The sequence below is a fragment of the Sceloporus occidentalis genome, unplaced genomic scaffold (assembly GCF_023333645.1).
Source record: "Sceloporus occidentalis isolate IW3139 unplaced genomic scaffold, rSceOcc1.0.p SCAF_259, whole genome shotgun sequence".
Classification (NCBI taxonomy): domain Eukaryota; kingdom Metazoa; phylum Chordata; class Lepidosauria; order Squamata; family Phrynosomatidae; genus Sceloporus; species Sceloporus occidentalis.
Window position 1 is genome coordinate 91548 of NW_028317239.1, and position 13669 is coordinate 105216.

A 13669-nucleotide genomic window follows, 5' to 3' on the forward strand; every position below is an offset into this window, starting at 1 on the left:
TCAATTGCCCCAACCGCCAATCGTCATCAAGGAGTTAAATTGCTCTTGAGCCTAGTCATAATATACATAGCTTAGATAAAACAGCACAGCAGAAAATGAATTTATAAATTAAATTGTGTAAACACGCGGGCCTGTGTAGACTGGGTACCCTGGTGCGTAGGGGGCGACTCCTTACGTTTGCGGAGCTGCTTGAACACTATTGCATCCCCCAAGCCGAGAGGTTTCGATACCTGCAGCTCAGACATTTTGTAAACACTCTGCTATGTGACGCCGGGCTCTCGGAGCTGACCCCCTTTGAACAGAGGTTTCTTACCCGCCGCAGGCTACGGGGCTCTATCTCTCTTCACTATTCGTACCTCGTGGCTAAGACGTACGTCTCTCCTCCGGCCTATCGGACACGCTGGCTTACCGCCCTTCAATGTACTTTCGAGGATGATGACTGGTGCAGAGCAGCGACTAACACACATCGCCTTACTGTCAACACAGTTATAAGGGAGCGGTCTTACAAGGTTATTGCCCACTGGTATCTCTCGCTGGTGCGGCTCTCCAAGCTCTACCCCACTTCCGACGCCTACTGCTTTCGCCACTGTGGTGATGTAGGCACCTACCTCCACGCCTGGTGGTCCTGCCCGCTTGTCCTGCCAATCTGGTCTAAGTTCTTCCGGGATCTCTCGACGGCTTTGGGCACTCCGGTGACTGCTTCCCCCCAGACGGCTCTACTGAACATGGATGGGTCGACGATGCAGTTGTCTGTCCCTGGGCGTAAACTGGTACATCGGATTTGTGCCGCCATTAAACAGGCCCTGGCCAGGAGGTGGAAGGGAGCCCCCCCGACCGCCGATGAAATTCAGTCCAACATTTGGCATATCATCTCTATGGAACGGATTACGGCCAAACTTCATGATGAAATGCAGAAATTCTCCGATATTTGGGACCCCTGGATTGCTGCCTTCTCCCATGGGGGCACTGTCTTGCCGTTGGTGTCCCTCTGACTCACCGTTGGGTTGGAGGTCTCTTCTGTTGGGAACGTTTTTTTTGGGTTTTTTTTTTCTCTCTCTCTCTTTTCTTTTTCTCTTCTTCCCCGCTCTCTCTGGGTCCTCTGTCCCCCCTTCCCTCCCTGATTTGGTAGCTACCCTCTGCTGACTATGTTGTGTTTATGCCATTGCATCTGTTGTCTTTCGGCGCCTGTAGCGCCGCCTGACGGCTCCGCCGCACTGCCCGAGCGTTTTCGGTATGCCAGAAAAAACAGAAAATACTGTCAACTATTGTTTATTCAGGTTTCTATCTTTATTTTTCTGCCCTGTACACGTACCTGCCGTACCGCCCATGTTTATATGTACCATTTTTTAATGCTGTACCATAGGTGCCTTTAATCTTTTTGGAGTCCTTTGCATTTTCTTATTGGCCATGCGGGCTATTTCATGACTGGCTGTTTGTTTATGTCTCTCTTACGCCATTTGTTGTATTGCTGTCGACACCAATAAACATATTTAAAAAAAAATAAAAAAAAATTGTGTAAACACACAATAATTATGTAAAAGAAAGTATTCTTGCTTGGGGTGCCATTTGGTCTAAGACTGGTCCTGGGTGGCTGCGCATTGATGTGTTGGGTCTGATGCACAAATGGCTCTTACGGTAAGTGTTAAGAACCTGATGGTCAGACCATGGCAGAGATATACATATATATATATATATAAATAAAATATACCAATTGCTTAAAACTCTTCTGTATTTCTACTTTCAGAGCTTCCAGGCTATACATAAAAACAATCTTCTTGTGAAAATAGCCTTGGCAGCTAGCAGGTTTCTGGCGGATATCTGCCAGCCAAAACCCTCATAACCCAAATCAGTTTAAAAGATACCCGAGAAATTGAACATAGTCAAAATGATTACTACGATCATCTAGACTTGTGAAATCCTTTTACAGCCCCGTGTTAGTCAAACCTTTCTTTGTACTCCTGATATATTTGTTCTAAGCACATAGATGGCTAATCTAGTGTCCTTTTTGGATCCTTTTTTACTTATTCATTCTTTAGCACAGCTTTCTGCACATCCCCAGCTTTCTTGAATTCCTGTCCACTGGACATCAATTCCAGGTATCTAATACCCTTCTCGGTCTATTATCACTACCATTCCCCGTCTAACTTTTAAAGCATACCTGGGAACTGCTCTTTTTATTAAAAATGCGTCCTTTTTGGACTCTATTAAATTCATTGACATTTGACTGTTTCTATATCTGCCCCTGCTTCTCTCTGTCATCTTATTGCAGCCTCTCGCCAAAAGCCATTGGTTTCCATTGCTCTTAAGGAAAGTGGTTGAGTCATAATGAAGCTTTGTCTACGGAAAAATCATCCAAGTGCAAGAGACCCCCCCCCCATAAAATAACCACTCAAACTACTCCAATAACAAATGTAATTTATTAAGCCATTAAGCATTCCTTTCCCCATTTCATAAATACATGACTGTTGTAGCCTCGATTTTCCGGGCTAGGCTTAACCCCCCATTAACCCCAATAATGATACCACACAACATTGAATATGGTTATGAAAAGGCCACAGCCAATTTTATTTATTAGAGTCATTGTCTGAATCAATAAACATAGGTGCGTCAACAAGGACAATGACTCCAAACACCAACATATAAATATATACAATAAACACAATGAACACACCAAGCTTGCCAAGTAATCCAGGTACCGTAACCAAATACCACTTAAGGAAGGGACTTACCCGGATGCCCCCACCCTGACCTGAGGTTCCCAGCACTGACAGCCAAGAACCTCCCACCAGATGTTACCAGCAATTCACTTACCACCACATTAACCCCCTGGATACCTGGCAAGCTGCCGCCCCACAGACTGTGACAAAACAACACAAACCCAAAATACAAATATAAAGGGAGGGAGGGTGGGACACGCAACCAGGTAAGCTGACCACAAAAATGGTTCCTGAGCCTGGGAAAACAGCCACTTATATAATCTACCCCCAACTCCACCCCCAAATTTCCCGCCAAAAAGCCTACCCCTCCTCTGCACAACAGTCAGAGCCCACTATAGCCCATGTTGGCCCCCCCGTGGGCATCAAGAAGGTTAAGAACATTATATACATCACAGTATAGAAGTTTGTTATCCTTTGTAATCTCATCTTTTCAAATGAATTGCCAATATATTATTAAAGAAATTATATATTCATTCATCTGTAAATTTTATGCTGACTGATAAAAGTCTCTTCCCAATTAACTCCTTTGTCCCCTTCTTCAAAGCTGTCACATGTACACTGATTTATTCAGTAAACATTGTCTATTTATCAGTATTTTCTAAATGTTTCTGCCCTTGCCTGCCGTTTAAACCAATATTGACATAGCAAAAGAAGATTCAATAGGATCCAAAACATTTATAGTCCTAAAATGAGCCGCATCTAACCCATGCGTCTCCTCTCGCCGGACCCTGCCCCTGACTCCTAATCAGCTGCTAAACTCTATTTAAAGGAATCGGGAATCTTCCTTTATGCTAAAGGTTCGAGACATCCAAGGGTCTGCAGGCACTCAAAGCGTGACGATGGGGAGCGATAACTTTTCCGCTATTAACCTGGCAGACTATCACATCTCTGAAGACTATGGCTTTATACTGGAGAGCCCAAAGGTAAGAGAATAGAAATTATTATGTATTTTTTTTATTTATTGTAAACATTCATTCTTTCTTTTCATTATGCTTTCTAAGTTCTTTCTCTTGTGCCCAGCCTGGCTAATATATTAAACGTTCCTAATTTACCCTATTTTTATATTAAAGATATTTAGCACAGCTTAACAAATCCGGTATATATGATACAAGAGATGTGTATACCTTTTCCTGCCTTTGTCTCGTTATAATTTTTACTTTTTAAATACCTTGTATGTATTAGTATTCGGATGTACTATAATAATGATAATAATAATTATTATTAATAATAAAAGCAACTCTCTATAATCCATGCATTTTATGGGTTCAGCAAAGTCTGCTTTTCTGAAAGGTATGAAACGGATTGTCAGCTCTTCTAATAGAAAGTAAAGGTTTACAAATGAGATTACAGACTAGAATGAATGGGACTTTGAGAGCAAACAGTACAACGAGCCAAGATTATAACAGGTATTCAGTCACCTGAGATAAGTTTAATAAAAAATGCAAACATCTAAGATACCAATGCAAGTATAAACCAGTTTTGGCAAGTCAAAAACATGTATCACAAGTTTAATATAATCACAAAATAAATTAATGTGTTTTATATGTATTTTTTCATTAATATTATTTATTACTAGTTGGGGATACATATATTATTATTATTATTATTTATTGTTTTATATAGCGCCGTTAGATTCAGCCGTGTTGTGCAAAGGGTAGGAAGGAAAATAATAATAAGAAATAAGAAGTGTGTACACCAAAATATGGAGCTTAATCCACATATTTTTTAAACCGCTATTTAAATATCCCTGGGTTGAGCTTCTGCCCCTTTCTAAATGCACCAGCTTCTTTTTGTTAAAATGGGAAAACATATTTTACTTAAAGTGGCAGAGAAGGAGTCAATGAAACTCTCAGAAACACTATGTGTCCCTAATGCAATCTCTTTTAACATTAACGGCCAAGACTTGCTCAACAGGCTAATTATTATTAATAATAATAATTATTATATATTTTATGTATATAGCGCCAACAATTTACGCAGCGCTTCTTACAATACATATATTTAAGGACAAGACTAGAATTGACAGACTAAGACAAACCGATACATTAGGTGGAGAGAGCCCTGCTAATGTGTCATTACGATAAAAATATTTTTTAATCTGAATAATAAGAAGCAGTGAACAAAACTGACTGTTCATTTCAATTATTTACAAAAAAACCCATCTTATACCTTGTTGCACAAGTAAAGATTTGTTTTTTATTTGAGTCACTGTAAAATTATTTTGCCCTTTGACAGTATTATGGTTTAAAAGTATCTAAAGTTGAAAATTTAGTATGAAGGAGAAGTAGGAGGTCGGGGCTATTGAAAGTGCTGCCTTGAAGCAGAAATGGATCACATGCCAGAGGTGGCTAACTTGCCGTCAAAAACAGAGCAAAAGTAACTGCACTAATCTGTAAGTAATGTTCTAGAACAACATGGCTAATATTTTTGACTTTATATCATCTTAAACGTAGGACACTCTTCCAGAATACTACGAGCCCTGGATGAAAATTGCACAAATTTTACCCATACTGATCGAAACCAAAAAGTTGCGTGAAAAAGTCCAACAGGTGAGTAACAGAAACATCTGGTCCATCTAGTCTGCCCATTTTCCTGATAAAAAACCTAAAAAAATGCAAAGTAGGAAAGATGAAAAGGCCTTACAATTCAATGACATTCAGATAATTTGCATTATGATTACCCCATAGCGCTTACATTTTTATGTACAGTACTTCATTTTCCCAGGTAAAAAATAACAGTCAATGTAGCCTGTTTAGTTTCATAGGGCCCATGGTATTTTTATATTAACCCCAAAAAGGACAATGGGCGGTCCCTAAACCCATTGAAAACAATGCATTTTGTCATTAATGGGTTAGGGCAGCAGTAACATTTATAACATTTCTAACAATCTGCAATTTTGCCTACTTAATAAGAAACTTATAACCCTTAATTGTCATGTGATAGGAAATCAAGCACTGATTGCTTACTGTCGTAAAACCAGACAAATCTTAAAAGTTTCTGTGCTGTTTTTATATGCTTAAAACCCAGAGGGAAGAATTAAACATGCTAATGTAACCTTAAATGCACTGTGCCACATAACGTTCAGAGGCATAAGCTGGCGGGTGATATAAATTAATAATGTTGTTCAATTGAGCTTATGGGGATTTGTTTGTTTGAAAACTGTTGGGGGATCCTCAGTTGAACTACAGTATTTGGCAGCTCCCAACTATGTGCAGCATTCTCTTTGACCACTAGAGGGCAGGAGAGCAACTCGAAGATGCAGCAGGGCTGAAGATTCTATCATAGAGTAAAATATATATATTTTTTTTTTAAAGAATGTTGTTTTGAAATCTATCCCAATGTGTTTTCGGTTATTGCTTCTATCATTATCATTGCCTGCACATTCTTTTGTTTCCTTCTTAAAATCTCTGACATTATTTATATCCTAGTAGACCACAAAAATAATTTTTCCAATAATGCGATTGTATTGAAGCGTTGAGATCTAGTGATTTTCAGCCACAGCTGTAGTAAGGAATTTATTGCCTTTATATTAAAAAATTATAGTTAAGGAAATATATTTCATAAATGTTGCATCGTCACTATATTCTATAATATATGCTTGGCTTACCATGCAAGCTGTCTCACTGGTATTCAATATAAAAGCTGTTGATGCTTACCTAGATCACATGTTAACATTTGCCAAAGGCTTAATTAGCCAATATTATGTGACATGATTATTACTTCTTTAGGAAACTTAGTACAACCATAATGGTCCATTACAAAACGACCAACCTAGTTGGTTGCAGTGCAGAGTCCTGGGTCTTAGGGCCCCCCAAGGCTTCTTGTGCGCAAGTGGTCATTCATAACTGCAGCTAATGGCATTTGCTGCTAATAAATTAGGTCTTTATGTCATTTAAATATAGCTGAACTACTCTTCTTTTAATCCGTAATGCTGACTTGTACCCTGTCGACCCTCTCCGTTGGTCCAGATGCCGGAGCTAGGTTTACAACACCTTACAGGCTACCGGGAGCAGCGCCTCGCGCGAGTCATCCTCAGTCACCTTGTCATGGGATACATATGGCAGGAAGGGGAGCAAGGTGCAGTTAAGGTGAGACTTGAAGCAGTACATCTGCTTTTGTTTTTCTGATTTTGTTTGTGGGTCACCATCTAATTACTTTATCTGTGCCACTCAGACGCTGCCCCGATCCATAGCCATCCCGTATCACCAACTATCTCAAGTTCTTGGTCTGCCATCAATTATGGTCCACGCTGATTTTGTGTTGGCCAACTGGAAACGGAAGGACCCCCTTGGGTAAGATGAGACTCTACAGGGTTAGTATGTGTATTATGAACCCTGTTTACACAACCATGATGCAAAAGGTCTTTATAGATGTACTGTGTTTACATTTTATCCCAGAGAGCAACACTGAATGTAACCGGGGGGATGCAGACTGGTGTTGGGTTGGGGTCTGCCTCCCTCTCTACTCCCCTGTGTGTATCTAGCCATTAACAGCAACACTGGCTTTATTTACAACCATACACTGCAAGTACACAAAGCACTGGATAAGGTGGGTTACCCTCCGGAAAATTTATTTCTGTATTAATTGTTTCTTTCCTTCCTTATTTCTGCACCTGATGGATCCTACGCAGGCCGATGACCATAGAGTAAGTGAATCTATAGATCACTTGTTATTTTCCATGCTGAAGAAGTGTAGGGTGTTTTAGATGATAATAATGTCGGCCCTGACACTGGATGGGTAAATGGGCTGAAACTGCATGTCTAACACTCAATGGGAAAATGGGGCTTTGATCGGTTGCAAGAGAGAGGCAGCAATTCTCAACTCAAGAGGGCGAGCCTTGTCAGGTAGGTCAGTAAGTGCTGGTACAGTGGGCCTAAACACATCCGACAACATAAAATAAAATGCTGTCCAGTCCTTCAAACACACATTCATCAAAGGAACTGACAAGAACCCCTAAACAGGAGCGGTGTTAGCCTCTGTCACACTTCACCATAGGCAGATCCATCTATTGAGTGATCAGATGCCCTGTGCACCCGAGATCAGAGATCTCCCCTGTAATTGCAGGAGATGACCGTTCATTTCATTTCATCATTTAGCTATGCAGTATAAAGAGCCAACCATGGTGTATCCCTGAAACAGAACGACATAATACATTTTACTATGCATTCTCTGTATAATATATATATATATAATTCTCTGCAGGATTCTATCAGTGAGTGAAGTGTCAGGGATGTCTTGGACAGTGAACAGTTTAGTAGCCAGTAAATGACAAATATTTGTACCTCTGTCCTGTAGGAATCTGTCAACCATTGTGTCACTCCCTGGAGGAGACAGTCTACAAGGTTTTGTATTGGTCACCTTACTCGTGGAAGTGGCTGCGATCCCAGGTGTCAAGGTGAGGACGTACCTGCAAGGGATAGTAACATCTCTTCACTATATCCAACATTCAAAGCCTTATAAAACATTTATGAATTTGGACCTTTTCTTGCAATAACAAGTGATACCAGACAAAGTATGGCATGTGTGCTTCCTAGATATATTGGGAATCTGTCCATTTGGATCACTGTTATAGGTGGAAAGAGACTGATAAACCCATGATTGTTTTTTTTCATAGTAATGGCACAAGTTGGAACCTGATGCAATGTTTCATGGTGGTCACCATCCCATAACAAACTAATAAGCACTGAAATGCCGGAGTTGATTATATCAACTAAAAATGATCAGTTTGACATTATAGTGACTGTGTAGGGGGTTCTGAAGAGAGTTTTGTTTTGTAGGCTGCCATTCAGGCAGTAAAGGCCATGATACACGAGGAGAGGCAGAATCTGCTTCAAGCTTTAAGGGACATGGCTCTATCCATCAACCAGATGAGCGAGGCGCTGCGTCTTATGTATGGTCAGTGAGTTGGTTTATTATCCATGCTTTCATGCTCTCTGATGTCACTTTTCTACTGAATAGCATCGCATCCTCAATGTTCAAACCACAAGCATTGTAATGTAATAATCTCTGTCTACATGTTATTTTAACTTAGAATTTAATGGCAGATAAGAACCCATCTAGTGTGCTAGGTTTTCCTACTGTAAAGACTCAGACCTTACTCTGTCCTTGGTATTGTCGTAGATACAGAATATGTCTATCCCATGTTTAAATTCCGTTAGTAATTCTCACTCAGTTATGTGCTCACTCACATCATCTTTTTCCACAGATTATGTGGATTCTGATGTATATTACAACACAATCCGGATTTTCCTCTCGGGGTAAGTGTGTACTGTTGTTAACAGAGGATCCACAATGTGGATGGCAGCCTCTTTCAAATATGCCCAAGGCCAAGTAACAAAAACTAATTGGCCACCATGCTTGGTTCCAGAAGACATGAGAAGTGGCCTTATACGGTCCCCTCCTAAATGTATGTCCTGTGAATTCATGAAGTTATAATTGCTTTAGAAGATGTGTTCATCACCCAGGAAGATCTTCCAGGCATTCCCAGATCATGAGTAGCAATAGCTATATTTATATTGTTAGAAGGGCGATTTTCCGGAAGATTATCATCATAATATGCTACAAATTACAACATATTTTACTGTTGATGTGAGTTTGCGCTTAAAATAAGTTATATTAGATGGGATCGAATCTGGTACAGTCATGCAACATTGATCACAATTATATTTGTGCAATAAAAATCCCTTCCCATTGCCACCCTAAATATCACCCTTTCTCCCATCCACCCTTTATCACGTCTTCGTGTTCGTTCTTTGGTCAGTATCTCATACTTTTGTTTTTCAGGATAAATTTAGTTCCCCTTTCCCTTGGCTCCCCCAGGAAGTCTAGTTTATTTTTAGGGATAGTAGTGGAATTAGAGATTTCCTTTGGGAGTGAGGGTTGTATAAAAAATGTCAAGAAGCACATACTTCCACATGCTTGTGTGAAACGTTATAAAATGAATGCTGTTTTTTTTTAGATAGGGGATGATGGTCTTGAATTAATCTGCAAATTGTTGCCTATTCATATAGACTCCAAAGGTTACTATTATTGTGATTTAAAAAAAAAAAAAAAGATATTGGCACTGCTGCAGAAGAATAAGAGTTTATGGGTGAAATGAGATGGACCAACCAAATTATGCATTATGAAGAGCCAAACCCTTTTGTGTTAGTCTTGTAAGAAAGGCCTACATCATACAATATTAAATCAGATTACTTTGAAACCATGGGTGTTTATGTGGAAGGTCTTACTTCAGCACTGCAACTGACCTTGAAATTCTTCTTCAACGAATTCTTTAATAGTCATAAAGATTATATTGTATTGACTTGTAAATGTGCAACCAAAAAGGGCTGTTACTACATATCCGAAAGCGAAGATTCTAAACTATTAGTATTTAAGGAGCGATCAAGGCTTGGGTGATCACCCCCCCCAATGTCCCAGTTAGATGGAAGATCTTTACTCTCCTCAACAGGCCAGAATTCATGCATTTTGCTTTATTAATGAAGTCATTTTCCTGCACTCCCCTTCTTAAAGGTGGCTTTTATTGTGTTTGAGATGCTGACTACGCAGGGGGTGGCTGGGGGTGCTGCTCTAGGTTGGACCTAGGGCAGTGCCCAAAGTAAAAATGTCACTGGTGTAGAATATGAAAGAACTAGCTGAACTGTGTGGCCCTAAGTGATTATGGTCAAATTCTGAGACTCAGAGGAAAACCCTGAGAGTTCCCAGGTATGCCTTTGGCGCATGTGAGGATGTCTCTTGTCCATGTGCGCTACAGTATAAGAGATTATCTACATGAAGGAATACAATGCTTGTGCTGTGTGCACAAGTGGTGTTGGTGAAAGCCGTGGTGTATACATAACATTGGCAGTGCAGCTACGATGCCCTCACATGTTGTTATTCAGGTGGAAGAATAACCCATCCATGCCTGATGGCCTGATTTACGAGGGGGCAGCAGAGCAGCCGTTACACTTCTCCGGGGGAAGTGCAGCCCAGAGCTCCGTGTTTCACGTCTTCGATGAATTATTTGGAATTCAGCATCAACCTGAGAGCGGTAAGTGAAATTAAAGCAGAACAAGGTCTCAATTCCCACAAGAAAAGTCAGGCACTTGCCTAGAATGCATCTTTTCAAGGATGCCCCACGAGGCAAGCATACAGAGGTAAATGCACAGTATGTTGAGTATGGTGAGTCCAATATCTATTTTCCATGTTTCTAGTAGAAGGCCAGTAGATCTGTTCTTCTAAAGGATAGATGCCTCAAATATGACCTCATCTTTCTTACACCGGCTTACTAGATAACAGGGATATCATATCTCATATGGATCAGCTTGAGCCTCTATACTCCCCAACGTGTCAGGCTTCCAAGGCTGCAAAAGCACAGACCTTGATTGATTCTATAACTCCGTTAGTCAACCAAGCGAGGTCCTCCGATCTCCTCAACTGGCCAGTGATCACCATAGCGGGACAACATGGCAAGACAATGCCCCAAGTATAGTACATACTGCCCGCTTCCATATCTTCCACCAAGCATAAGGATGCTGTAGGTAGTGAGTGGGTTTCTTTGAGTTATAGCGAGAGAGATATTAAGATCCGCCTTAAAACAGATTATTTGCTTTATCTAAATCCTACAATTTACCGCTTTATACACTCAGTAAAACCCGTAGTATGGAGTTTACAGATAAATATGCAACAGAAACACACTTTATATACTTAGCGCGGAAACCAGCATCAACATCCTAAAATCCTGTTTTTAAGAATGCCATAATTGCTTCCCATTAGGTTATCTTCTGTTAATGTTAATGATTGTTTCGGGCAGTATTCATAAGGGTAGTTGATGAGAGAGAAACTAAGAGGTCTCACTTTTAACGAGGTGAACTTCTAAACTAAACGGAACACATTACAGGTAGTTTCACTAAATGAATCTACACACAGTATAAGCTGGGACAGCAACAGTTCCACTGCAAGGATGAGGAAACAATCTATCGCGGAATAGAGTAGGGTGTTCCTTATGCACTTGTGAGATTTGTGTAATGTTTGTGGACCCACCAGGAAATGGGATGCGGGTGGAAAGAAAGTTCTTTCAAGGTGGATTAACATCGAAGAGAAATGACGCGGTAATGGTTACCGCAGTGCACCCTCATTTCATCAATGATTCCTCTGCTTTTACCGTAGCTGACTTCCTCCTGAAGATGCGTCAGTACATGCCTCCCGCACACCAGGACTTCATAGAGCGGATTAAGAAAGTTCCTAATCTGGCCGGGTACATTCAGAGATCAGAAGACCCTGACCTCCTAGCAGCCTTTAACCAGTGCATTATTGCTCTTACTGAGCTACGCTCCCTTCACATCCGCATTGTCTCCAAATTTGTGACAGCCGCCGGGGCACGGGCAAGGATGAGCCAGCCCGTAAAAGAGAAAGAGGTCATAAAGGTGCAAGAGAGGGGCACAGGGGGCTCACAGGCCATGGTGTTCTTAAAGAGTGTTAGGGATACCTGTAAAGAGGGCCTCTTAAAGAGCAATACAGCAGAGAACAGCTGAGATAACCCTAAATAGATTATTTACTTTGTTAGATAACCCAAAGGCTACTAAATTGTATTAATTACATCATCAGAGCATCTTAATGCTACCATAAGTCATTGTCCAAGAAAAAACTTGCCATGAGACCTGGATCAAAAATGGCAAGTCCCCCACATTATGTGGTAAAATATGAGTTTAAATGTCATGTAATTTATTAAAGTCTTTCTGTCACTTGTTCTGCTTTGATTTTTTTTCCTGTCGCATTGGTGCTCTTGCCAGCCTGCCCAGCCATACACAGCTTTTCGGTGCAGGCAGTTCATATCCAAGATGGCTTCCTAGAAGACATGGTAGCCCCCTAAGGCACGTGTTGGCCCACTTTAGGCACCTATGTGTAGTCCTCATGTTACATTGACTCAGCTTACAGTGATTCACACTTGCATCATGCCTCATTCGCACAGACACACTCCAAAATCTTGTGGGCAGCCTTCACAGGAGGCCATTGGAGTTCAGTGAACTCATTGTCATGTTCGAGAAACCAGTTTAAGATGATGTGAGCTTTGTGACATGGCGCATTATCCTGCTTTAAGTAACCATCACAAGATGGTTACAGTGTGGTCGTAAAGGGATGGATATGGACAGCAACAATACTCAGGTAGGCTGTGACATTTAAACAATGCTCAATTGGTACTAAGGGGCCCAAAGTGTGCCAAGAAAATGTCCTCCACACCATTGCATCCCCACCAGCCTGAACCTTTGATACAAGGCAGGATGGATCCATGCTTTCATGTTGTTTACATCAAAGTCTGACCCTGCCATCTGAATGTTGCAGCTGGAATCGAGACTCAGACCAGGCAACGTTCTTCCAGTCTTCCATTGTCGGATATTGGTGAGCCTGTGAGAATTGTAACCTCAGTTTCCTGTTCTTGGCTGACAGGAGCGGCACCCGGTGTGGTCTTCTGCTGCTGTAGCCCATCTGCTTCAAGGTTCGACATGTTGTGCGTTCAAAGATGGTAATCTGCATACCTTGGTTGTAACGAGTGCTTATTTGAGTTACTGTTGCCTTTCTGTGATCTGGAACCAGTCTGCCCATTCTCCTCTGACATCAACAAGGCATTTTCATCCACACGACTGCCGCTCACTGGATATTTTCTCTTTTTCAGACCATTCTCTGTAAACCGTAGAGATGGCTGTGCGTGAAAATCCCAGTAGATCAGCAGTTTCTGAAATCCTCAGACCAGTCCGTCTGGCACCAACAACCACCATGCCACATTCAAAGTGACTTAAATCCCCTTTCTTCCCCATTCTGATGCTCGGTTTGAACATCAGCAAGTTGTCTTGACCACAAGTTGCTGCCATGTGATTGGCTGATTAGCAATTTTTTGTTAACAAGCAATGGAAGAGGTGTACATAATAAAGTTGCCAGTGAGTGTATTTTCAAGCACTCACATACAGGTTTATTAT

At 41.0% G+C, this 13669-nt stretch overlaps 1 protein-coding gene across 1 annotated transcript; it reads left to right on the plus strand.

Moving 5' to 3' along the window:
• The first annotated feature begins 3556 nt into the window (after positions 1–3556).
• LOC149275883 (indoleamine 2,3-dioxygenase 2-like) lies at positions 3557–12229 on the plus strand. The gene is made up of 10 exons (XM_089504192.1): positions 3557–3640; positions 5171–5266; positions 6686–6805; positions 6891–7009; positions 7348–7362; positions 8013–8112; positions 8495–8612; positions 8923–8974; positions 10598–10746; positions 11865–12229. The coding sequence occupies exons 1-10, from the start codon at positions 3557–3559 to the stop codon at positions 12227–12229; spliced, it is 1218 nt and encodes a 405-aa protein (XP_089360318.1).
• Positions 12230–13669: the final 1440 nt, after the last annotated feature.

Bases quoted from the DNA above. Each gene is read 5' to 3' on its own strand.
- LOC149275883 (XM_089504192.1), top strand. From the start codon at position 3,557: ATGGGGAGCGATAACTTTTCCGCTATTAACCTGGCAGACTATCACATC. The intron at 3,641-5,170 runs GTAAGAGAATAG...TCTTAAACGTAG, and splicing joins TTATACTGGAGAGCCCAAAG to GACACTCTTCCAGAATACTA. The intron at 8,975-10,597 runs GTAAGTGTGTAC...GTTGTTATTCAG, and splicing joins ATCCGGATTTTCCTCTCGGG to GTGGAAGAATAACCCATCCA.